The following is a 27180-nucleotide window of genomic DNA, read 5'->3' on the forward strand; positions in this document are numbered from 1 at the left end:
AGAGAAACACTGATTGAATGCAAACAGTTATACACAGTAATGACTGATGAAAAGATGAAAAAGGCGCAAAGAGAAGCAGCTTAAAGTGCAAACAAGCAAAATTAAAAATGATAGTAATCTGAGGAACATTGACAACTGTCAAGAGCCATAAAGAGATGCCAACGGCAGCTTTAAATGACCCCTTCCCTGGTGTATTCCTTGGGAGTGACTGTTCTAAGTCAGCTAAACGCAGATGCTGTTCTAGTGTGGGACCCTGTCTCACTTACCCTGTACAAAAATCTCATTCCATAAACTGGACTCACTGCAAATATGCTGTCGCTTCTTGCGCCTCTCTCAAAGGAAAAAGCTGCATTGAAAGATTAGGGCTATTTTACTTACAGTGTTTGTCAGGTCTCTTTTTTTAATGTTTTCTCAACCATCAACAATCAGGAGCAGCATTGGACTAAGCTAAGTACTTGTCTGTATCCTACAAAAGCGCCAGTGTGTCCTTAAGCTCCTTTCACACACTGTTTGGTATTAGGCTGCTCTGTGGAATACCTCTGAGCCGCAGTATCGACACAGAGCCCCAGGGCTTGGGTTTTGGCAAGGGACTGCATGTCGTCGCCATCTCACGGCTTCCTAGAGGTCCAATGAATGTAAAGTCATGTCAGAGCATCTCGTAATTACTTACGATGACTGCAGAAACGGTCACCATTCTGTACCACAAAAATACCATTGACAGCAACGTCTCACAAAAGCTACATTTGCTCTATTGCTTATTCTGGAAACAATACTGGGTCTAAAAGATTTGAAATAGGAAGTATTGGGTTTATAATCCAGGCCTTTGCACTTCACAGCAGTGTGCTGATGCTTTCGTTACCTTGGCAGGCCAACTGCTTAGTTCACCTCTAGGTACAATAATCAATGATCAGTTGACTGACATCTGAAAAAATAGATTGTGGTTGGACAGAGAGGAAATTATTCCGTCTGTGAATCTGGACGCGAAGATAGGAAAGCTTTCAGTCTGTGTGATGAAGTCCATGGGAGCAACTAAAAGATGCTCAAGGGGAAAACACCAAGATGCAGTAAATTTAAGGTATTTAATTAAAACAACATAAATGGGGTAACAATGTCAGGACTTTCCCTTTCATCTAAAAGAGTCAGGGGAAAAAATATTACCTAAGACAGACAATTTTTTGTAAGGAAATTATGTAAAAGCCATTAAAAAAGTTATAGAATAATTAAGAAATGAAAAATAGTGGTACCTCTGGTCTGAGAAGAGAAGGTCTCAGCAACTGCTGTTGCTACAAAAGAAAATTAGAAAGGGGTTAATTAGGCAGCAACAATTGAAGTGCAGGTCATTTGTGTTTGAGTTAAGATAGGAAAGAAATCCTAAAAACACAGGTCCTTCAGAGCCTTTTGTACGGCAGTCACCTGGATACTTCCATACTCGGTGAGAAGTATAACACCGCTAAGCACCTAATGTAGTAAAATCTCTCTACAGTCCAGTATTTCTTTTGCCTAATATAAAATCAAATTCCCAGTTTACGTGGTGATTCTGGAAATTATTTAACTCAAGAACTTTTATCAGAGCCCAGAGAACTGTTGTGTCGTGTATGTTGGAGACAGCAGGGAGACAATGGCAGACAAAAAAATTATCCAGAACAGGTAGAAAGCAAACCTATGGGGATCTGCAGTAAAGTCTGTGATTCAGCTATTAAAAACCTGAGGTGATCTGATTTCTTACCCCAGCTTCTACTGCAATACCATTGCTTTAATTCTCTATCTATATTTATATACTTCTCTGGCTTTTAACTGAGTACCTCGCAACCACAAGTATACTTTAATTCACAATACCAATAAGACAGTGAAGGATTCTCTCACTTGTTTTCTCTACAGCTTATGTGTGATTTCTTTCTGTATGCGGCACGCAGTGAGAAAAGCATGCTGACGTGAGGGAAGAGACCCTGGGAGACTGCACGGAGAGGACCAGCAGGACAATATGGCTCCTCTCAGGTGTGTTGCAGCTAAACATGGGTCATGTTTGGTAGTCATGTTGTTAATTACTCTGCAGCTCCAGTTTTCTGCAAATGACAGACTGATGCACATCACTTGCTGTTTTGTAGATTAGGATCAGGTTTACTCAGGAAAATCAGTACCATTGTCCCCACACTCCTCCCAAAAGTTGGTGGCACTATTTCAGCCAAGTTTCTTGGCCAAAACCAAACCCTGAGAGATGGAGAAGTTCTGTATCTGAATTGAGAGACACAAATCAGCTCTGCAAAGGGAGGAAAAATCACAGCAGAACAACAGAAAGCTTGCAATTTGTAAAACACTACTGAATAAGGAGCAGTAAGCTCCAGATGCACACCTAAGGATTAGTAAAAGTGAGCCAGCTCTCAGCAGTAAATATCAGCCTTTACGATAGAAATGTATTTTAGAGACCTTTCCAATTATCAAATGAGTTCAACTCTCCATGTTACTCATTGCTGGACAAAAAGATGCTGCAAGAACGACAGACTACACTGAGTTGCAGAGAAGGTCTGTGTGGTCCGGTAACAGGCCCAAGACAGTGGGCAGTGGCAGATGATTAGACGTGCCGTAAGAAAACACTGCAAGCCTGGAGGGAATTCCCTGAGAAAATGTTTTTGGCAGTTTGTCGAGCGGCAACCTCCTAGCGTGGAGGTTACCTTTGTGCCACCCCAGTGAATCTATGTCTCGTGAACTTTCTGAACCACTTCTACTTCTGGCGTCTAAAACACCCAGTAGCAATGAGTTTCACAACATAGGCTGTATGGGAAAGTATGTAAATGCGACTAATATTTTAAATGTAATTGGGGAACAGCCTTACCTCTTGCTGTGCATATCCTCGCCTAGAAGTCAGGAAAAAAAAACAAACATTAGTATACTTCTGTGAGACTATATAAAGATGCATATAGCCATTCTTTCTGGAGAGAGGTGAAAAGATAATGTAATTAGAATTATTACTAGCAAGAAAAGAAATACATATCTACAATACAAAATATGTTTTTCTTTAGATTTGCTCTGGACATACGAATTATTGCATGAGAAAGGCTAGTGAATCTTTGGGATCTTTTCTTGCTTTAGATTGCAAATGAATGAGAAGAAATCCCCAATCCCCAAAAGCCAGCGAGCCAGTGCACCCAGTGGAATACAGCAGAGGGGAAGGGGATGAATGCTGTGTTTGGTTTTCCTTGTGTTCCTGTAAGAGAGGTCCGGCCCAGTCACCTTCTCTGTTGTCTCAGAGACCTTGTACAAAGAGACTCTTATTTCACACATCTGCTTAAGCAGTGAAACAGTTTCTCTTCTACTTCTGGACTTTCTGTATCCACTCGGGACTTGCTAGAAATTGGCCTGGAGCTTCTATTACTAATTTCTTGTAACAACATTATTATTAAAATTACACATTTCCTAACATTTCCTCTGCATAGGGGAGTTAAATTATTTTTGCTATCTTTGATTATTTTGCCACAGGCTTTGTGCTTTTGATCTTACTGGAAATCTTTTGTTGTTCTTTTAATTCATTTTCTTGGAGCCATTCATATGCATGACAAATGCACTTATGTCTATCAAGTTCTCTATTTTCACATTTTGTGCCAGAAAATTAAAATGGTTTAGACAAAACTAGGGAACAGCAATTGAGGTCTTAGCATTATTATTAAGGATAAGCCTGGATTTTTATTTCTTTTTTTTTTAAGAAGGAAAGGGTAAGTGCTCAAAATTATGTTGAGCTTAACCTAGTACACAGACAGCAGTGCTTAACCTAATACACAGACAGCAGTCTACGGAAATTCTTTAATTATGCTTGAGTAAATAATAAAGAACAGAGTAGAAGTCCTTTTAATTCTTTAATATCACCATCTATAAAGTTTTCTATTAATATTCAGCACATGGAGTTGATTTTCAGCATTAAATTAATGCTGTTGCCCATATAATATAAAACTAATGAACAACTGAAATGAAGATTTATCATCAAAAGACGATCTGTGACTTTTCAAAGCCCACTTGAAGAACACTGTTTCCATATCGCCTACAACAATCTTCAGATAAAGAAGATCTTGTGTTGCGCTGAGAGTAAGTAAGCTTATTACTCTTAGTTGCTCTCGAGTAGTCACTACATTGCAGATTAAAAGCGTAATATAAGTAATTCCCATTCAATTTGGAATTCAACTTTCTTAAAAATAGCACCACGCTGTGTTTTGAGAGATGCTTACACTTCTCTGATAGTTTTGTGTGGCCACGATTAGAAGGAAAAAAAGCCCCCAAACGACAAAAAAATACCGATTCACTCAATACAGCACAAGGATCTATTCTGAACAAAAAGGCAAAGGGCAAAACAACATCATTTGTTTCCAGGAAGGAATTAAAGCTCTCCACCGAGGGAGGAATTGCTTCTGGATAAACATTATCAGCCAGACTTCACTGCAGTCAGTTGGAGAGAAATCTTCAATGCAAAATGGGAAGCAAGGCCATAGTGCCTATGAGGATGTAGGATAATATGACAGCTAGTATACACTGCTGGTATATAACATGAAAGATGAAACAAGAATGAATTTACATGTACAAAATGTGCCGTCCTTTCACAGGTCTGTATTGCTAACATATGTTAAAGGAACTGTGATTTGCCTAAAGCAACCATTTTCCCAATTATTGGCATCCCAGCAGGCATTTGCTATTTCATACTTTGTATCTGTTTTCATATTAAATACACAAGCATCACCAACCTCAAATACTACAGATACTACTCAGCGGAGGCAACTGCTTATCAGTTTGCCCTGACTCTTAAAATGGAGGTTTCCCGCAGTTCGTAGCTGGAACTGAGGAGATAGAATCTGGAAGGGAGATGACTAATGATACGCTACTGCTCAATTTCAGCTTTGCAAACGGGTTCACAAAGCAGCGCTCTCCACTGATGCCATCTCTGCTCCTGCTCAGAACTCAACCCAATCAAGCTGATGACGAAAGGATGAGAGATATATCCAGGGTCACATCTGACCCTAACTAACCAAATCAGACAACCTGAAGAGGGGTCAATAAGCTTATATATGCTCAACTTCTTACCAGCTAATATATTGGTTGTAATACGGTGTAGTGCTCCAGAACTGCAGTAGCATCCAGAGATCTCAGTGGGACAGAGCTTCCCTGGGTCAGGTTAAAAATACACGCTACTGGTACAGTTTCTTTCCCGGTCTAATAGAATGATTTTTTTAACAAAGGCTATTCAAAAAACCAGCAGGAGAACAAAGGTTGCATTAATTCCAGACAAAATGAAGCTAGGTTTTGTAAACTTTACAGCTTAATAAAGGTTTCCAGAATGAGAAAGTAGGTGTCCCTCATTAGCGAAGAGCTGATTACCATGACCCCCACAGACTCTTCTGAGACTGATGAAACTAAGTATTTAAAAAGGAGCTCTGGTGTGATGTCCATTCTTTCTGCTTCAGGAATGCGCCGAATAAAACCTTCGGAGCCTATGCTGTGAATTACTAAACACCTGCAGCTCTGCTGCGTGCCACTACATACTGCAAAATTAGGTTATATTTGTCTAATATTTCACTAGTGATGTAATGAACTTCACAAAAGCATCTGTTATGGGTCTACGAGCTCTACAGCGGGATTTGGGTACTTGAATTCAAATCTTGGTCTTAAGGGTTGACCCACTCTGAACACGCTTAACACACTCATTTCTCATGCTCATCTCTGCACACTTTCCACTGTCCCACTGTCTCCACGCCTGGACTGTGGCAGACACACAGAAGCAAGTACACGTGTAAGTCATCTTCCAATTCTGGCTCCTAAAAGTTTTTCCACTTAATAGCTGCTGAACTTTGACAATTTGCTGCTGGTGCTGCAGCAGTGCCACTCTTGGAGAATTTAGCATCATCAGCAGGTATTCTACATGCGTGCAGCTCGTAAATTATACAGATTGTGTTACAGCAAAAATGCTATGATCGATAATCATTCCCCTCACACATTTAGCTACTATACGTGTCTTGAACTACAGTCTAGCCCAGCAAGAGTTTTAAGCAAAGAAAAATTCTAATGTGTCAGCGAAACTTGTGTGATGGAGTCCACGGAGTTTGGCTCTGGGACAAAGAAAGAGAAACTACCTTCAGCAGTTTCCGACTGAAGCATCCATATATGTCCTAACTGCAGATTTAAAAAAAAAAGAGAAAAGAGAAAAAGCCAAGCACCATGGAAATGCTGAGTATCTCCAGATAGTCTGATAAATAATTAATTACCTTTTTGCTCAGAACGACAACATTTGATACTGAACTGGGTTTTTAGTTTTTCTTCATTATGTAATATTTGCCTTTCCCAGTATGTTTTTAAAAGTAATTTTAAACACAAATATTTTGAATTTTGGCAAAAGACTAAAAGGCAACTTACAACTTGAACCAAACTAACACTCATTTAAATGCCAAAACTGCTTTTACTTACCATATTTTTTCAAAGGACAAGCTAATTTACTATAATTGACATACTTAATGTAAAGGTCTGATTTAGATGACCGTGAGCAAAAAAGCTAGTAAATAAATCCATATTACATGGATTTTTTACAAGTACTTGAAAAATCTTCACTTCGTGACACTAACCAGAGTGACTTTATTATAATTTAAGATAAGCGAGATATTTCAGCTGTAAAGCTCATGACAAACTAGCATAAAAGTTGAAGAGAGACGCCAACAACATGCACATGCAAAATAAAAACCAAACAAATGCTTTGTACATTAAAGAAATTTACAAAATAAAAACTTTTAACATGCAGTTACAATATAAAAAATGCAACGGAAGGCAGAACATAGGTAACGGGAGGGAAGACAGCCAGGTTTACTGACAAATCAAGACAAAACCCTTCTTCTGACTTGAGATGTAAACGCGAGCTGAAGGAAAGCATGCCAGCGTAGCAGAGCGCTGCGTCATCTCCCATGGAATAAGATGATGCATTGCTGCAATAACGCCGGCTCACTGTTGCTGAGCCTGCTTACTACCGGTACTTGCTTGCTTTGACATCCAATATTTGACAGTAAGATTCCTCCCAGGTGGTACGTTTTATGGGCAAAGCAAGAGATTCCAATTACAGCTGCAGAAAAATCACTCCGCTTACTGATATTACCTACAGTGAAGGCTGCTTAACATAAAGCAGGATCAAGCCCTCTGCCGTCTATGACGGATCCTTGGGTAAAAATGGACAGTTTTCCCCAAGACTTTTTGGTAAACAGACTAAGAACCAGCATCATAGAGCAGTAAGATGTAGCTCTGAGAAAACAACTTGTAGAATTATTATACATTACAAATTTCTGAGTGAACAGGAAAGACAATGTCTCTCAATTTTGAGATTAGGACTGAATAAGCAGAGAAAGGGGAAAAAGTCTGAATTTCTAAAGAGTCTGAGGCAGATACCATGTGCTGCATTAGAGTCATCTCACTCAAAATGTTACATGCAGAAAACATCCAACCGTAAATATTACAGTGCTGTCGACTGAGAGGGAAAGCGTTTCTCAAGCTCCTCCACAACACAGCTCAAGCTGCCATTCTGCTGGTTGTGCTCAGCCGCAGCTTCTGGAGTTGGCAGCTCTGGTGTCGCAACCGGTTTGAGCTTAGAAACGTGCTTGGGCAGAACGTGGTTTTTGTCTATTTGGCTGTACATGTTGGCCACAGACTTCTCGATCGCCGCTAAATTCTGAATGTTTTTAAGAATCCCTTTCAGCTCCCTGCGGGGAGGAGGCTCTGGCACTGTGGCCGGTGGTGGTACAGCTGGCTGTTTGGCAGGGGATTTTGAATGCCTGGCAGGGGAGAGGTGCTGGGTGCTAAGAGGAGATGAAGAAGAAGAAAGAGAAACTGTGGGCAGAGGCGGAGGATGTGGTGGCAACAGAGGAGGGGATGGAGGTGGTGGTGGAGGTGGCAGCAGTGGAGGTGGGGGTGGGGGAATTTTAGGCGGATCTGGAATGCTTTCTGTAACTTCTTTGGTCTGAGGAGCTAGAAAACTTTGGCAAACTGATTTCTTTATCCTAAAAGACGGAGGAGTTGGTTTGCGAGTTGGCGGAGGAGAAAGTTCTTCAGGATAGTCGTGGTGAGTGATGATTACAGAGGGGACTGCGGAGGCCTCCGATGCAGCTACTTCAGCACAAGGTGTTGGAGAGGACAGAGGAGAAGAGCGAAGGCAAGGAGAAGCAACCACGCTTTTGGGAAACTGCTCTAGCATGTTCTCTCCTTCTTGGAAACAGATGCTGTGGGTGGGCGATCGGATAGATTTCACATCAGGAGATTTCACTTGCTTCGTTTCCTGCAAAGCCTGCTGCTCAAACTGTCTTGCCTTCTCTTTTACAGTTAACTTGGGGCCACTTATTTTTTGAAATAGTGGACTGCTAACATCAACACTGCTATGTTGATTTTCAGTTCCTTCATTCTCTGCTTTGAGTCTCTCCTGTTGCCACTGAATGGGGTCCATGATAACTGGCCTACTCAGAGAACCAGGCGCGTGTCTCTTAGTAACATGAGTTGGTACCGTCCACGCACGGTGACTGCCTCCCAAAGAGGCATCTCTCAAGACTAGTCTTGAAGGAGAAAGAGTATCGAGAATATCGTTTCTTTTCCGTAGAAACCCAGCAGCAGCGGGACTTTGAGTGACACCTTCCACATATAAGGGGTTTTGAGTAGTTAATGGGTTCTCATCAGATAAAAAAGTAATGTTACTTGAAGATTTGGGGAGATTATTGTTCAATGATCCATTGATATTAGATTGCTTGTGAGCCTCAATAGCACGGGAAGCAAAGCTGCTTATAACTCTCTGACGGTCTCCTTCTTCTAAGACTGACTTTTTTCCCCTGCTTTGTTGGAAATGGTAGAGAAGAAAAAGACTTGAAAGAAAAGAAGATAATCACATGTGAGGAAACATGCATGGACATAGATACTTATGAGAGAGAAAAAAAGAACTTATGAATCAGAGCCATTAAATTACTTCTAGCAAACTACTACTATCCAACAGAAAGATCACATTTACTAGACTACTGGGCAAGACATTTACTTTTACATCTTCTTTAGGGGAGGAGGACTTGAGGAGGAAGAAAAATCAAAACAAATTTTCAGCTACTCAGCAAGTTCAAAAATAAGTTAACCTCTTAAAAAAAACCACTTAGATTTCAAAAGTATCAGTCAATACTGCACACTATCTCCCCAATGACACAAAACATCAATGCTACGTAGTTGTGCGAAACAGTTTCTCTATGAGATAATATGGAATCATGATATGTATACTGTATGTATGTATAATTGTGCCTCCATCATTCAAATGGCAGTGGCCCTGTGCCATACTGCACACAGCCAACACCGAATATTCACAGGGATTTTACGTTAAACCTGTTCTATAATAATTGTGCATCAAAACTGCTGTTCTAGAAAACACATGTACTATTAGGCAGTGTTTAAGTGTGCCTGCATTGCTTTTTAGGGACTGGCCATAGGTCACACACAAAATTAGAACTGTGGTTCGAGCCGATGGTGAGCGTGAAACCATGGCCCCGGGAGGAGTCAGAGGTGCACCCGCGCACACCCGAAGTGTAGACCTGTAGGGTCTCTGCGAGGCAGGCAACGGGAGCCAAAGCCAGTCAGCTGAGATGTGTATTGTACTCAGACCATTCTCCCGACACCGATTCTTAAAGAATTACCAAGCTGGGCATTGTTTCTTGCATTTACGATACACATATTGATGCAGAAATAAGTGTATGAATTTCATCTCTGCACCACGTTAATCCAAGTGAAAAACCCCTGCAGTTGGATTACATTGAATTTCTACCTCCAAAAGTCTCACCATTTTCTGGAAGTCATCTAGTACCTCTGAGTGCCTCGTTAACCTACATTCCTCAAATATTTTTAATACCACAAACTTCTGAGTAGATTTTAAGATAACCAGTATTTTAAAATCAATATGTCCAAACTGCCAGCTAGAAAAGTGTGCCCTTAGCGCCCTATTTTAAATAATGCTTACCTGAGGCTGAAAATAAACTTCTTTCCCCGCAAACTGTGACAAATTTAAGATACTGGCCAACGTCAGATAAAGCTAAAACCAAAGCCCTTATCCTTTCAAAGAGAAGGTTACCCTCATCAGCAATGAGACCGAATCAAAATGCATTTCCATCGCCATACACAAATTTATTGTAACTAAACAGATGTGCTGTCTAGCATGGGGATGCAAAAAAACCCCAACAAACCCCACCAAAAACCAGTCTTAAAAAGGACACCTACTCTAAAAAGCTCTCCGAGATACTAAATTTATCCGTAAGACAGGCTATGGTAAGAATATGATGGCATAAGGGGACGTTATGGTAGAAACGGGGTATGAAGATGGCATTCCACTTTTGTACAATTCACTTACAGCTTCACTGCCTCTGCCTAATGCTGGTACTCCACATTTTGAATGCCATACTTAAAACCTTTCTATTTTCTGCAGTTAGGCAACTGCAGCTAAAGTACAGCATGAGTACCAATGACTTCTACACACACAAAAATCAAAAATACCATATAAAACTGTTTTTAGTGACTTAGAGCTGCCCAATATTTCCACAAAACCTAATTTAAAAATTCTAACTCTTGTCTCTAACAAAATTTGAGTTGTATTCTTTAGAATTTAGATAAAAAAGGGTTAGGCTTTATTAACAAAAGGAATAGGGGAAAAATGACATTTACGTGATTACGTGAATGCTGGAAGATAAAGTTTTAGACCTCCGGGTCAGATTGTTCCCTCTTCTTTGGTGGTGTTTTTTTGTATCTCAGAAAATATTACCAAATCTAAATTAATGGAAATTTAACCTCTAGTGGTTAAATATTCCCTATCAAAACTGGAAGAGAAACTTAAATAACTAGATACTGGATAGAAGTTAATTAAGAGATATTAAAGCTCCTCTAAGTTATTTACTACGTAAAAGTCCCCCGAAGGCCTGTATTTAGTAATGAAACACATTTGCTTCTTAACTTTTGTTTCTTGTTTTGACTGGGAGGTCACCCACACAGAGAAACTACAGCTTCCTAATGGTCACAGGGACCCGAAAGGATCGGTGAGAAGAATCACTGCACAGAGTGCAGGGATCACACTCCCATTTGCGAATAACGCCCAGCAAAGCCACGAAGGGTTACACCAGTGAATAAACTCTCCCCAAGTACTGCAGTTCTCCAAAAAACAGTATGCCTAAGGCTTGCCTTTGGGCAGAATACAACTGTACGAAAAATAATTGATTTCACACTAATAATAAACTAATTCTTTATTCTAAAGCAGCATACTTTGAGGTTGGTCAAGCACCCTCGGTCTATTTCGAGGCGAGAGAAATGAGTGATTCTGAACTTGAAGGAAACCCTCCAGTAGAAGGCTCATGCAAGATGACATCACCTTTATGCTACTGGAACAGATTATTTCAAAAGCTTCTCAGTTCCTTCCTTGCTTCACGTGATGCCTCTCAAGGATGAGGTGGTTATCCTGCAATCTTCTTCTGTTTATGTATCAGTATTTTAATCAATGAGAAACATCAGCTCACTAGTTTAAAGCACATTTCTGTAAATTGCAAGAAAATTCTTGCCTTGCAAGGAATTGTAAATAGCAGACAAGAAAGATTTTGCTTGCATCCAATTGTGAGTTCTTAAGTCCATGAACTGAGAGCAAACCTTTGTGCATGCGCTCAGTGTTGGAAGTTTTTTTGTTTTTTTAAGGTAGTAGGCTCTATTTGGCTTTAGAAATAATACCATTCAAGTTCAGTAATCATACTTCATCTCCACTTCCAAGAAAAGGATAAAGAAGCATAGAAGTATTGAAACTTCACAGTAAATGTCTTTCCTGTATTTGATCAATGGACAAATAAAATATGAGTTTTAGATTGCAAGGTTTAATGGGAATCACTGAAAGGAAAATTAACTAGCGTTTCTACTAGCTACAAATATTAAGACAATGAAATGAGCTTACTTACTGATGCCTACGTATCCAAAGACAGAGGAAAATGAAAATTATAAGACAAGGCAGATTTAAAACTAAAGAGCTTAGTTCCATTTCATTTGCTATAAACACCAAATTAAGAAAACAAGACACAAGGCAGCACTGCAAATGAAAGATGACTGTCTTAGGATAACTAAAGACAGGAAATATTGTATTGTAATTCATGAAAAACGTTAATAAAAGGTATTCCCCAACGAATAATTTCCTAAGGTATACCAGTGCCTTGAAATCAAATATTTGATAGAAAAAGAAAGATAATTTGTAATTATTTTTATTGAAGCATGTTATTTTCTTTAAAATCCTAAGGATATTAATTTATTTTGTAAGGATTTTTACTAATTTATGTTTAATCAGTTCCTTAACATGATGGATATGTGTTTATCTCAGCTGTATGCAAAGACATCTGAGAGAAAATATTCCAAATATGACATCTTTTTCGGTGCAATGAAAACTATTTTTAGTCAAAATGAACATAAATCTAAGCCTCAAAGTCAATATTGCAAACTGTAAATTTGCACCACTATGTTGCAGTACTAAAACATAAAAAAATCTCTGCAGGTAAAACCCCAGCAAAATGCAGCTTGTTCTGGGTTTAGCATAAGGTATTCATCAGTATAAAACGGATTCATTCATTGGGACATCCAGTTCCCACAGATGATCAGCTTTATGTCACTGCCAGTAAAATTAGTAGAAGCGAGTCATTAATTTCAGTAGAAATTTAGTGAAATGCAAAAGAAACAGGAATTTTTTTCCAGCAGGGCACCTCACTGTATGTGTACAGATGTGATCTCATGGGGTTCACAAGCAGAAGTGCTCACATTCAGAAATGCGACTGCCAAACATACCTTTTTCCTCCCTTCCTGCCCAAGCAGTAACACTTCACAAAGGCAAAAGGCATGGGAGGAAAGTCAGCAGTTCGGAGAAGCTATTCTCGCTTCAAGTATAGCTCCTCTGTTTACACAGAAAAGCTCAAGCTCTGGAATTATTTCAAAGGCAGAGACTGCGCTCAGATGACCAAGAGTGAAAGCAGCAGTGATATGCTCTGTCATGCATCCTTAACATTTTATAAACTCAATCTCAGCACCTGTAAAATTTCAACTTTCTGAGCAAAACAAATAATGATTGAAAATAGAGCAGAAGTTGGGCAATCCTCAACACCACCACCAGCAGCTCTCTCTCTCTACCTGCCTGCAAACATATTATTAATGCTATGCTCTTCAGCGTTACTTGGTTTTAAAATATAAACATAGACGAGTAAGTGTGGCAAGCTTATCAACAAACCCCCCCAGTATGATATAGATATTAATTGCCTATTCTCCGCTGTAATATTCTCATACTGAGAATTAAATTGTTGTTGGAGTCCATAAACTTCAGGTTTACAGAAGGATGAAAACGTAGGCATCTTTGCACTATGATTATTTTACGAGCGTATAATAGGTAAAAGATACATTCATTGAACTGCCAGCGGTTTCTCTATTTTGATAGTTCCTTTATCTTTAATTTCAATATTCAAACAGTTTCAAATTTAGAACAAAACCCCCCACTTTACCCAACAGAATATTTCTTACTACCGCAAACGGGGACTTTTGGGCAGCAATTTCATCGGATGTGTTTAGTCAATAGCTTTGAAAAACGTGGCATGCTGGCCTGGAGCAAAGGCTCTAAAGGAGCCCAGTCCTGGCTCACCCTGGTAGCATGGCCTGCTGTAGGCTCTTGCTCTAGAAAAAACCATCTGGTTATACCCTGCTTTTTGCCAACTTAAAGGCTGTTAAAGATTCCCCCATGCACTACAAGAAATCCCCATTAGCAGGTTAAATTGTTTTTTCTCCCCTCACAGAGGCCTTCTGTTTATTTTCTGGATGTTTGAGAACCCCAAGCAGCTGGGGAAAGACCCCTTCATGAAGAAAACACATTTTGACATAGACTGCATGAAGCGATATCCCTGCAAAGCGAATCATGGCTTCGGTCACTAACAATTTTATTGATGTAGCACAAGGAATACTTACATGGTGCTGTCGCCAAGCTCTTCATAGAGGTTATTTGCAGCGGTGCTTGCTGGTTTGCCTGCTGGTAAAGCCATCTGGATTCTCGCAGTCTTTGCACATTCGGCCTGTCGCCTTTGGTAAGCCACGTAGGGAAGGAGAAATACTCATTAGAAACCCTAACATAAGCTGAGACGTAAACTTTTCTATGTTTTTTCCTGCAGTTTTCAAACCAACCCTGTGTTTTGTCTTCTTCAAAGAAAAGTAATAACGTGATAACCTTTTCCTGGCTTTTTCAGCTCTCCATTATTTGTTCTCTCTTGGTGGAATCCCAGAGCTCCCCCTGGACAGAAACCTCCTGACCAGCAGGACGGCATTGACACAGCAGGTATTTCCCAGGAAATAACGTATGTGCTAGCTTTGACATTGCTCTCATTAGGAGGTTTATCTCTTCTGGCTGCCCAAGGCTAACGGTGGGGAGAGTAAGCGCTTTGGTCAAGTGCATCATTCAAGTGCCAAGAAACTGTAATTTTAAACACACACAAAGTCTCTGGCAAAGTTTAAGTTATCACTTACAACTCCTTTCTCATTAGAATTGGCTGGGAAATTTCCCTCTCAATGAAGAGTTTTCCTGAAAAAATTATTTTCACAATGCAACAAATTTCTATTTTCTATTTAGAACACTAAGCCTGGGTCCCCGACATGTGTAACCGGGGGAGTGTCACTGAGGTGACGTGACTGATCTACCTCGTTTTGGTTTTGCGGGTGCTCAATACCTGATCCTTCCCAGGGAAGTCTCTCTATGCCACTCCAGCCTGACATGCACCTGCTTGCTTGAGGAATACCACACACATGGAAATATTTACTTTTTTCTCTGCAGAAAACAGGCGGAACCACAGTATCTTTAATGCGTGCTAGCATGCAATAATAAAATAAACTGAGCAGCCATATAAGTAACTTTTAACCTTGCCATACACGGTGTTCAGGAACAAGCTGGAGTATAGGAAGTAACTCTTACTGAATGGCAAGTACCCCTTCTTCTTAAAAATAAAGACTAGTAGGCTGTCAGTATTCCTATGCAAGCTGTTAGAAACAAAGCTGAAAATAAGTACTTACTCTTTGAATCTGTTTTGTTATGCAAAAAAAGATAAAGAGATAAAAAGGAAAGTTAAATGAATTCCGTTTGCAACAATTGTCCTAAACAGCAAACCCAATAGGAGTAATAAACTAGACGCTACTTTCCACATACAAAATTAAAGAATTAATGACATGTTTAAAGAATCATAATTTCCAGAGCTGAACAGTGCTTAGCTGCTATTTGTGATACTCTTGAAACAATTTTGCAGTCAGCATAAACATGAATTACAGCAGGGAAAGCTGCTTTGGGCTTACAGAAAATAAGTCCCTGCCACACACATGCAGACACAGAGGAAAGGGTAAGACATGAAAACGTGAATAGGCCTCGTGATATTTCTTTAACAGATGAACTACTAGGGATGCAGTTTTGTAACTGTTTTCTCATTCTCAAGAATGCTATAGAAAACATCTTCAATAGTGAAGGAGTATTATTTTTGGTTGCTATTTAGAAGATACTGGTCTTTTGTGATCAGTAAATAATACATTATTTATAGTTACCTTATGAGGTTGTACTGGGTAGTGTATTTCAAAGGCACTATTTAATAGAAAAGAATAACGATAGTTTCTGGCTTGTTTACACGTCATAAATGTAGGCACTGAGCTGCACTTTGACAGTGATAATTTTATAAATTAAATGAGTTTTCTTGTCAGTAACTATTGTTTTTACAAAATTTAGTAAGCTGATCACTGATCTGGAAAGCACTGAAAAACGGACTTACTGCACATAAAAAGCTTTAACAGTGAGAAAATCTTAACACTTCCATTATATGTGCTGCGAGTATGACAGTTACATTTATCCCGCTATAATCTCTACACTCAGTGGCAGACTGGAGCACCTACTTTGCCAGAATGTTACCTGGAAAAATACTGAAACTCCTTTTGAAAAGGAGAAAAAAGGCTGTAATGCAAAAACAAACCATAAGGCTCTGGATAGCTTTTGGTGTTGATATTAACACTAAAATTCCTTTTATTTTCTTTGGCACTCTTCAGTGATACGTTTTTCATAAAAGTGTAGTTTATTCACATTGGTCTGCTATAAATCCAACTCCAAGTCATACTTCTGGACAAGAAAAATGTGATTTTTTGATGGAATGAAGTTAGGCAGATTCTTTAGAGCTCTTAAAAGAGATTGATAATCTTTTGATTAGTGCTATTAGCTTTCTTAAAGAAACAGGCAATTCAGATAACAACAACAACAACAAATTAATTGTAGGTTGAACTGGTTCAGTAGTGTTTCACTGGAAGCAAATTTTATATACAATTTTGGGAGAAGTAAAGCAGCTTTGAGATGCACTAGCATCCCAATGGCGCAGAAGTTTGTCAAGCTCTTTCAAACTTCTTTAAAAAGGACTTCTTCCTTTGACCCAAATTGTTTGCAGAAACCGGGATATAAATATAAACCAAAGAACGTGCAGTAACCATTAAGAAATGGCTATCCTTGGCTGTTTTTCTGGTGTCACTAAGGAAAGTGCTCTCAGGCAGGCTACTGTTTTTTCATGTAGGATACGCTTTTTAAGTGATGACTAACATAGTGCTTTGCTACCTCCTAACTGCAATGCAGAAAGGAAAAATGCAGTTTAAATCTCACCTGGAGTATTGTACCACATCTATTACAGCATTCAGATTGTAATTGCTTTATTGTAATACATGTACATCAGCTCTTCCATGCCCTCTCCTCCTACAGACTGATGCAACACTGCAGCAGGAGTCTGCAGAGGCACGGACATTTCATTGCCCTCAACACAGTGAAGAGAAACAAAATGAATAAAAAAGAAAAACAAACAAACAAAAAATCCAGCAGGGCTCTGGGAATTCCCTCCTATATGGTCCTGTGGAGCAGAGGTTTTCCATGATGAGGGCATATTATATACCAGCTAGTTCACCAATTTTAAAATGAAGATAGAAAGATATGGAGGTACAGACCGATACATACAGAAGTCGAATACAGACATTTTACTGAGGAAGATGCACAGAATTATTTATATTTTGATTTTGTAATGATTCGTAATTCTTTGTGTGCTCAGAGCATGCATGTGGAATTAGAAATCCTTCATGAGAAGAAATTAAATAAATATACAGCCTTTAAGTCCAAATGCATTGATTTTAAAGACGAGTGGACTTGAAAAGGCTTAGTTAAGAGGAACTTGTTAGTGATGTTGATCCTTTAATTAGTCTATTAGCCCAATTACTTAAACCTCTTGAGTCTATGAGAGGTGAGTGGAAGTATCAAGAAGGTTCCCTCTGGTGTATGCTGCTTTAGATAGCGCTAAAATGGCACAAAATCAATTCTTCATGAAACATTTGCAATTAAGAAGCATACAGCTAGGAAAAAAACGTAACTGTGAGTATTTTAGGATTTAAACAAAAAAGTTGAGTTCTCTTATTTTGCCCTTGCTACACAATTTGACTTTTGGTTCATTTATTGAAACAGCACCTTTTTCCTCTTTTTTTTTTGATCTTGTGTTTCGGCACATATTCTAAAACAGTTACTGCACCGCAACTTTAGAAAGTATAGCAAGATGCACTTCCCGTGCATTTTTTCTTTTCATGCACAGCCCACGTCAAGCACGGACCAACTCTTGTGGTGAGAGGGAAATTAAAAGTATTTCCCTGTATAATAATTTCCTTGCAATGAAGGATAATTTTCAAAGCAGTTCTGCTAAGAAACGTAGCATCCCTACTACAACGTTGCTACCACAAAAAGGAGCAGGAGTACTTACTGTCTGTAGCTGACCATAACTATTAAAATAGCTGGCATACAGCAAAGGATGATTATGACGGCCAGAGCAAGTAACGCGCCTTCCGTGTAGCCTACGGCTTGCGCCTGCTTCTTCACGTTCGCTACCACGTCCGGGGTGCGGATCTCCAGGATGCGTCCACCCTGCCCCAGGTATGGCTGAAACTCTTTATTGATATCCAGCAGTTTGCCATCCAGGAACCTTCAATGTCACAAAAGAAAACTATTACAGCCAAGTTCATTAACTGTGTTTGAATTATGGCAGAGTTGCGTTAATACCTGTGGTCTGATAAAGCACATACCCCCTTCTTTATGTGCTTAAGAATATTAGTAATTCCCGGTAATCCCTACGTCAGTGTTAACTCCAATGTACTTAATACCAGAACATAGTTCAAACACTGAAAAGGAGAGGTGAGCTGAAGCTTATCCTAATTTCTAGGGGCAAAAACTTCTGCATGCCGTTGAGAGCAGCATGGCAAATGGCTTGCTTTGTGCTTTTTCCTTCAGTGGTCTGTTGCAGAGAATTAACTAACCCTCCTGCACACACCCCTGAAGGCCACTCTGGTCTAAAGATCAACTTGCTGCTACTCTAAAAGCGGGTCATTTTTAGAGGACTTTCCTCAGCTTCTTAAGGAAATTCTTTGGCAGGAGGGATAGCCTACAGTTTGTTCCCTTTGGACTTCCCTTCCAATATTAAAAAGAAAAGGGATTTGGAAAAACTATGTTTTTATTAATCCCCACCCCGTTCCCCCCAGCCGCATCAATTCTGAACCTCATTCTCGCATCTGCTCTGTCTAGTTAGCCTCTATGTCTCTGCTGTTTTCTTAGATTGTAGTGCTGGTACTACATATTGAATTATTTGAGTTAAGGCTTTCCTCTCATAGCACGACTGTTCGATGGCAAGAGGAAAACACAGAGGGACAATGATCAGATGAACTCATCTCCAGTGGGAGTGAACATGAGAGCAGCTGAAGGATGTGCCCTCTCAACGTTTGGCACAGTGCTGAGGGAGTTTATTCACTGGCTTCAGGCTATCTGAGAGCATCCTCTCCATCACGGCAATTTTTGGGTGGAATCTGTAGCAACATTCTTGGGAGATGCAGGAGAATTGTAACAAGGAAAACAATAGCATTTTAGAAAATGCTACATCATCTGTCGTTTTTTGCTTAAAGTCAAATGGGAGGTCACAAAAGATGACAGACAGAGATTACTGTAAACGGCCTCTTTTTCTGTTTTTGAAAAGATGCAGCATCACAAAAGATGACAGACGGGGATTACTGTAAACGGCCTCCTCTTTTTCTGTTTTTGAAAAGATGCAGCCCATTTCTTCTGGAGTTTCAAACCTCTTCTAAAAGGAAAAGCACTAAATGTTTATAATAAACTGTAATTTAAACTTCAGGGGTTCTCCAAACACCGCCAGATACCAGAACAATCGTGACTAACATTACTAATTACAAGAACAATAGGCTATCTACACAGCTATCAGAAAACCACTGCCTTCAAGTAGGCCTACGAGGCACACTGATAAGACAGAGTTGGGTCCTCGGCAAAACTAGGGTATTCGCTAACCAGGAACCACGCGCTGCTGTCTCTGCTGGCAACCTATAATAGTGTCCACCTTCCGCTTCTGCATCACCTACGAGAGGAACTTGGAACAACAGTTACTAAGCAAAGGACTGGAACGGTCTCTGAAAAAGCAAATGCAGTGGAAGAAGTTCAGTACCTGATCTGATAATTGGCAGTGTAAAGACAGGTAGCCAAATGCAAATCCTGATCAAATGACCTCATTTCCCATATGACGGAAAATCTTCTATTGGATGACTTTTTGATAGCAAACAGTACGCTTGTTAAAGAAATGTACTTCAGGAGTTTGAAAAAATATTTTGGCCAAGGCTTTTTTGAAAAAATATATTGGCCAAGGCTTTAACTTCCAAAGGAAAATAAAAATTCTTGGATCACTTTTGAAGTGAGGATTGACTGTCTCACAAGCTGCCAGGTAGTAGGCTCCAGCTATAAAGATCAAAGCAGGTACCCATTAGGATGGAGGAGGATATAGCAGAACCCCAGACCCTTACATGTACAGTGGTCCTCCTGGAGAAAGAAAGTCAAGTGAAAAACGCTGAGATAAAAAACCCCAAAAAAACAACAGCTAAAAAAATATTCTGAAAGGATTTCTGCATATAAACTCTGAATGTCTAAACAAAGTCTAGAATAGCTTTTACTTCCTTAGTCTGATCACAAGACAGAAATTACAGTCCTAAAAGACCATTTCTTAAAGGGTGGTAATTTCTTACAACTGATTTCCTCTCAAATTAAGTTACTGATAAACCCTTAGCATTGTTTGTCCCCGTTTTTTTTTGAACTTTGGGGAGAATGCACTCTGATCTGCGTGTGTAACCTACTAGCTGGATCTCATAACGTGCAGAACAGTTCACCCCGAATGATGAAATGGTGCTGGTTTCATGATACTAACTTCAAAGAAGAGCAGCGGCTGCTCGCTCACAGACCCTCACTCTCACAAAAAGCAGCCCAAGGCGTTTTGAAGAGTAACTTCCCTTTGTATTAGTATGCTCTGCTGATATTCCCAACTAACTCCTTGATTTCTTCTGCAAAACATTTTCTTGGTATTTGAGCAAAAATCCCTTTTCACCGCTTAAAGACCTGCAATGTGGTTCACAAGGCATAAACCGAGTATAAACGGAGCTCTAATTCTTTTGTTGTACGCTAGATGTCACTGGTGCATGTTACACGTCCTTTGAGTTGGCAAAAGCATTCAACTAGGACAGCATTAAACCTCTGGACGATTTTCACAATCTCTCAGTTAAAATTCCGTTAGCATTTTCTTGACAAACCCCATTTTAACAGGTTCGTAACTCAACCATGCACATTGACTCCATGATGAAACATGACACATTGTGCAAAAGATTCAGACAGGGTAAGCATTTTATTTTTAATGGTGGACATTTTCCACTTAATATATGCAGGAGAAATTTTCTGGATTCAACTCTTTTATGCTCCAATAAATCAAACCCTCTTTCATATAAAAGATAAAAAAGGAGGCTGATCATTTCAGTCTGTAAAATTATCTAAGTGGCCTCAAAGTCTTTTAGGAGTTTGTGGTAGAGGGAGGAAATAACAAAGCACAGTTACTACTCAGACCCATTTTTTGCTGTAACCAGACAGATCCCTGATTAATAAAAATGTCAGGTGATCAGTCATAACAGTTTTAAGGAAAAGTATGAATCTCTCATTGCATATCCGTCTTACAAAGTACAGGATAGGGAAAATTCAGCATGTCTGGAGAGACACATGGATTTTCCCCAGCTGGCAGTGACAAACACAGTGCGGCTGTTATGTCCATGACTTCTAAATCATGTCTTTGTTTTCCAGCCAAACATTTTGCTTGAATGCAAATATGTGGGATTGGGCTACTCGTTTGGGACTTGTGGATGTGAGGCATTCAAAATAGCCTGGTAGCGAGTACGGCACAGTCTGTGCATGCGCTATCGTTGTGCACATCAGCACTAATCCAGCACATCCAGAGCACGCTGCATCTCCTTGTATCTCTTAATTTCATAAATGACAGTCGGACACGACTGACGTATCGGAGTGACGTTTCCCAGAGGTGATTGTGGGAGCCTCAAACATTAGCTTCGGTTTAGTGGGGTTTACGTGTAGAAATGCAGCTCTGCTGCATGATGACTGTGCTGTCATGAGTGTGACTTTGCTCAGCTGCTGACGGGCATTAGCTGCTTGACTATCCTTTCCTCCCAGCTCCAGTGCAAAGCCAAGCACCTTTGGGACCCCAGTGCTGCTCTGACTTGTGCCTGGCTGCCAGCACCAACCAGGAGGAGTCACCAGTGATATTTGCCTGTATCCCAGCAGCACCCCACCTGCGAAGGGGAACAGGTCGCTCTGCTCCACTCTGTGCTCAACTTGCCCCCACATTCCTTAAAAGACCTTTGCAGATAATTGTTTTCAAACAGTGACAGGTTTAACATAAAGTTAAAGTCAGGGCCTCCACTACGTTTTATAAGCAGAAACAGCAGGGCATTCCCAAAAAGCCCATTTAAGAAAAGCCACAAGTATCTTCCAATACACAATAATTTTGTAAGTTGTGTTAAAATCACAACTGGTAGAATTCATGTGCTAAATCTGTGCTGTTGGTACAATTCTCTCGTCTGTATACATCATGAAATTTTTGAACACTTGGAAAATACCTTGGCTAAATTTATATTCCTTATTGCTAATTAAGTTTTTAAAACAGGGGGCTCCATCTCTTTCTGACTTTCTAACCTTTCTCCCATCATATCCAGTTTATTAAATGATCCTTTCTCCTATTGATCTCTTTCCTGCTAGGATCCGGAGCAGATTCCTGGCTGGCAGAAGGATGGTTGTGACTCTTGGCAGTCTCCTCCCAATGAGGGGACAACCATTGCTACTGTGTCCTGTGATTGGGGCAGGAGGAACATTGAGCCATCCCTGTAAAGATCAAAACTCCAGGAAAGATGGTCACAGAAGGAATTTCTTTTTAGATTTGGGTAAGCACCTGAGCTGAGCCAAATCTCTTGAGGTTCACCCACTTGCTAGCGAAAATTTGTTAACTTCAGATGTCAAGCCACCAAACTCTCACTTCGTTTTTCTCCTTACTTTAGTAAGCTGACACTTACTCACCTCTACCCTAAAGCAGGAAAGCATTCCCCAGGATTTTGCCGATGTAAATATTTAAACGCTTTTGAAGAGAGAAAAGAGAAAAAAGCAATGAGGTTGCATCTAAGCTGATACCCCATACATTTGCAGACCAGGCAAATGAATAACCTTCCCTGCACATTTGAAAAACTGCTTTTTAACCTATCTTAACTCTATTCTATTCTGTGCATTTCACTGGACACACAAACATCCCTAAAAAGACATTCCTATATTTTCAAAGGGCACCAAAATGAAGAGGGACACATTTTCTGACCATGAAGAGAGTCTGCATCAAAAAAAGATTCTTTTTATGGATTTGAAAGAGCTAACTGCCTCCAGGCTCGGATACTAGCTCACTTTCATATACTAATAATAGTAGATTTGCAGAGGGCTTTCCAAAGTGAGGAGTAAAAGGGTGTCAGAATTTTCAACTGTCATCAACGTCATACAAATCTTCTGAACCTAGACAGCACCGAATAATGTCCTTTTGACCTTGAGCATTTCTAATGGGATCCCACTTCAGCTACGACTGGAAGAAAACACAGACCTCAATGAATTTACAAACTGTAAAAGTGCAAAAGTAACGGTAAAAAGGGATCAGTAGGTAGTCTGGGTGTAAGGTAGGAAAATACATTTTATTGAGACTAGTTTTGGGAGTGGGTTGGGGTACAAGAGTCACTTACAGGAGCACTGGAAGCAGATTTACTGTCACTTTTCCTTAGAGGGAAAGGAAAATGCTTATTTATCGGGGATTTCTGCTGGCTTCCTACCAAGTTTCCTTAATTTCCACTTCTTGAATAAAATTGGGAACAAAAATCACAGAGACCCCATTCTGGGGACGATCAGCAGCTCTGGCAGTGGACAAGTGAACACAAACTCCCAGTGCATCACCGAGACCTAAAAAGACTGTATGACCATGGAGATACCTGCAAACAAAAAATGGCCACCAGAAGGAAGGAGGCTGTATTGCCACCGCTCTGAAAGCTACCACTGCTCAACTGCACCTGATTTTTATATTCCTAGTTCAGAAAGTGATGCTGGAAGACTGGAGAGGGTTTAGAGAAAACTGTAAGTGATTAAAAGAATTAAAACATAGCCCAGAGTGCAGAGGTCAAGGAACTTCTCAAGAAAAAATTTAAAAGGAAGATGTGATCATAAGCCTAGATTGGATGCTTCAATCTAGCCAACTGGATGCTTCAATCTAGCACCCAAAGTTATAATAAAACTCCATGACTAAATCTAGACAAATTAAAAAAAAGGAAAAAAGGCCTAAATTTTGACAGTAAAAATAACTACCCTGCAATAACAACACAAAGGTTGTAGTTGATTGGATTTTCTTGAGCAGTTGCTTTGCTGAAAGACACGACACAAAGCAGAATAATTTTGAGAGTTCCTATGGTCTTTATTATACTAGGTCAGACTGATCACAGTGATCTTTTCCAACCTATAAACTCTGAATATATGCAGAGCGTTAGTATGCTATAATTCATCTGTACTAAATTAAGAGCTCGGGAGAACAAGCCCTTTTTCAATCACAGTCCACCGAGATGGCTCACAGTCATTTGCTTTTTCGGCTGCTGACTGACACGCTGCTTTATACCGTCATGGAACAGTCTGGTCTAGTTTTCACTGAGAGAAAAAGCGAACACAAAGGTGAAACACATGCAAAAAAACCCAAAAGATAGCGGCTGCTTTAGAAGAAGAGCCTGATTTGCATTTTCATTGTTTTGAATCATATGCAGGATGCTGAAACACAAAAATACAGTTTCTAACAAAATGATTCTACAGCCATATTGATACATCGGCAGCTGAATGGGTTGAGATACTAATTTTGTCTTAGAACCTACTTGGCGCTAGCAATGACTCAGAAAAACCACAGTACCTTAATTTCATGTCCTTACCCATATAATCTCTGGCTTTTCTTCTTATGCAGGCAGAGAGCGGAGTTACCACTGGCCCCCGAAGCAGTGGCGTGCCAGAGTGATATCCCACCGGAGCTCTGCTAAGGTGCAAACCCCAGGCAGAGTGGCACCCTATCAAACCGCTCTGCTGCCGGGACCAGAGCTGGCCCATTCACGGGCAACATGCTGGATAGTCAGTCAATAAAAAGCCATCTCTTACGTTTCATGTGACGCTGGAATTTAACTGCTAATTTGGAAGTTAATTGAAAAGGCAAAACAACATCAAATTATGAATATAAGTGGCCTGTCTACTGCTGTTCACCATCTCCTCTAGCAGCTGGTGGGATGGGCCCATGCAGATGGGCACCTGTGAGCACTACTGATCTCCTGCATGTAGATGTACGCCTGGGTCACGCCCCGATGTCTATGCTTCAGACTAGGTGCCCACCACCTCTCTTCCTTCCCCTTCCCTTTCTTCTTCTCCTTTGGTTTCCACAAAAAAGAGAAGAGAGAGGGAGATGCTCCAAACTGCAGAAAGCCTGAAGGTCAATGACTGGGGCACCAAAGCCCTTGCCTAGAGATCACAGAGATGTTTTGGTACATAGAAATTAAATTCCTTCAGAGGAATTTAAACTGGAAGCTCCTCCACAGGGTGGACCAAATGTATTGCAAGCTCTCATGGCGACAGTGTCTAAATCACATGTACTGGGGCCGTTCAGCTCAAGGGAATGGACTGAATCTACTAAAGTTGTAAACTCCCAAGCTGCACATTGGGTAGGTGTAGGGGCACACACCAACTGCTTCAATAGATTTTTCTGTTCCTGTTGTGTTGAACCACTTGCTAACAGAGACAGACCAACAGGCTTCAAAACAGTTCATAGAAATATAGGAAGAGCAATAAATAATATACTTACTTAAAAAGTTCGTTCCTCATTATAGCTCTATTTGTTTGCGGGTCGATTGCGTAGACCATGAGGTCAGACTTGGTGTAATCCTCTTCAGAGTACCCATCACCAAACCTCCGCGCACCGATGGATTCCACCACGACCGTCGCACCGGGAATCTGATCTTGGACATAGCGTTCCAAAATCCTAAAGATGAGACGGAGCCAGGAAACTGCAGTGATTTATTTGCACTGATCAAGATTGACAGCAGCCCAAACGAGATACTAATAGACAAAAACCACAGGCTTAGAAGGACGGTAACCTTCAGAGCACTTTTTAAAAAATCTCTGCTCCCGTATAACCTCTAAAATGCTGAACTCTTGGGAAAAGCTTAGCAGTGTTAGGAGAGGTCACCAGAAATAGTGCCCTTAAGTCTAGCTCTTTGTATTTATGACATCAGTTGAGTTTTAAATGGCTCATGGGAAACACCATCTATATTTCACAAAAAAACCCCGTCATCCTTTTATTAAGCTATATCATTTCAGAACTCTTCAATTCCAGCCTTACACAGGGTGCATACAGTAAATTTTCACCCACAGAAACAAGCCCTTCGACCAGTTTCGGTGGGATATTTCATCTGGCCCTCCAATACAGCACAACATATCAGGTGCCAGAACACCCGCTACTCCAAAAGGCATGAGCAAGTTTTACAGCTGTAAGAAAGCTGGAATATCGAGCTGACACATTCACCAGAGGAAAAAAAACCCCAAAACTGCAGAAGTTCTACAAGCAGAAGAAAGATAGGTTGATAGAATTCAGTGGCAGCTACGCCCAAGATAACAAGGGCATAACAACTATAAACCAAAACAAAGCTGTTCTTTTTCCAAAGAGAAGGATTTATTACAAGCTGCCAGAGCACTGAATGGCACACTCTGCGGATATGTATATGAATCGCAATGTGTCAATACATGAGATAAATGCAATTCTGGGGAATTAAAATTTATTAGCGAAGATGACATTTACTGGTCATTTTATTAATTCTTGTCATGTAACCAATTTTCTTTATTACTCAATATTCTTTCCTTTTTTTTGGACAACTGACTGTCCGCAGACATCTTAGTATGTGCTTTTGGAAGCCTTTGTTCCAAATTGAAAATCTCATATTTTTCTACAGTTTTCCATGCAGGACTGCTTATGGAAGAAGTCCTAACATGTGATGTTATTCCTAAAAGGTTCAAAAAGAAAAGGGAGAATGGCTGTTTGCAGAATGTCCCTCCAAATAAACAAAAAATACTTGTGCCGAGGCCAAGTTGAAATGCCTTCAGCGTGCCTGCTGAAGCACCAAACCGATGGGGAAAGGACCTCACGGAGCACCTGAAAAGTTTCTGCACAGATGGCAAGCACACTTGCACCTCGGATATGGAGAGTTTATGGAAAGTTATAAGCATAACTCACTACTGCTCTAACAAACTGCTTTAGAAAGTACAATACCTTAATAAAATTTTTTAAAAATACATTCTTTTCCTTCCTCCTTGTCTGGTCCGCTACTCTAGTGGGCCCCATGAAATTTGCTGAGTTCCTGTAGCAGACTGCTTCTCTCTATCTGCTGCACTGTGATCCAATGAAAAAAGGAGGTTTAGAAGTATTACAGCTCAGCTGGATGACCTTCAAATTCTGTATGCAACAGGGAGAACTGGTACTCCCATCAAGGCTGGAGCTGGAGCTGGCAGCCAAGATGGTGGGGACTGCAACTTTGGCAAGAACGGCTGGAGCCAGAAGGAAAACGGAAAGCTGCTTAGACCGTGCCATCAGAAGAGCTTTAACCATGGCTGTTGGGTAAGGACAGAATACAACTCAGAGAAAATGGGAAGAG

At 40.2% G+C, this 27180-nt stretch overlaps 2 protein-coding genes across 2 annotated transcripts in view; both read right to left on the reverse strand.

Annotated features, from left to right (window-relative positions):
- LOC104076161 (protocadherin-15-like) overlaps positions 1-27180 on the reverse strand; it is a 127414-nt gene that overhangs the window by 7425 nt on the left and 92809 nt on the right. The window contains exons 11-15 of the mRNA XM_009576928.1: positions 25338-25514; positions 17817-18035; positions 13984-14094; positions 2831-2852; positions 1245-1283 (exon numbers count right to left, since the gene is read on the reverse strand). Coding sequence (XP_009575223.1) covers positions 1245-1283; positions 2831-2852; positions 13984-14094; positions 17817-18035; positions 25338-25514 — 568 coding nt within the window. The remainder of the gene's footprint in view (positions 1-1244; positions 1284-2830; positions 2853-13983; positions 14095-17816; positions 18036-25337; positions 25515-27180) is intronic.
- LOC104076160 (protocadherin-15-like) lies at positions 7378-8860 on the reverse strand (the record flags this gene model as incomplete). The annotated part of the gene is made up of 1 exon (XM_009576927.1): positions 7378-8860. A coding segment is annotated over one exon (1395 nt), but the record flags the coding sequence as incomplete, so codon positions are not given.

This window comes from Fulmarus glacialis, unplaced genomic scaffold, assembly GCF_000690835.1.
Source record: "Fulmarus glacialis isolate BGI_N327 unplaced genomic scaffold, ASM69083v1 scaffold3464, whole genome shotgun sequence".
Taxonomy (NCBI): Eukaryota; Metazoa; Chordata; class Aves; order Procellariiformes; family Procellariidae; genus Fulmarus; species Fulmarus glacialis.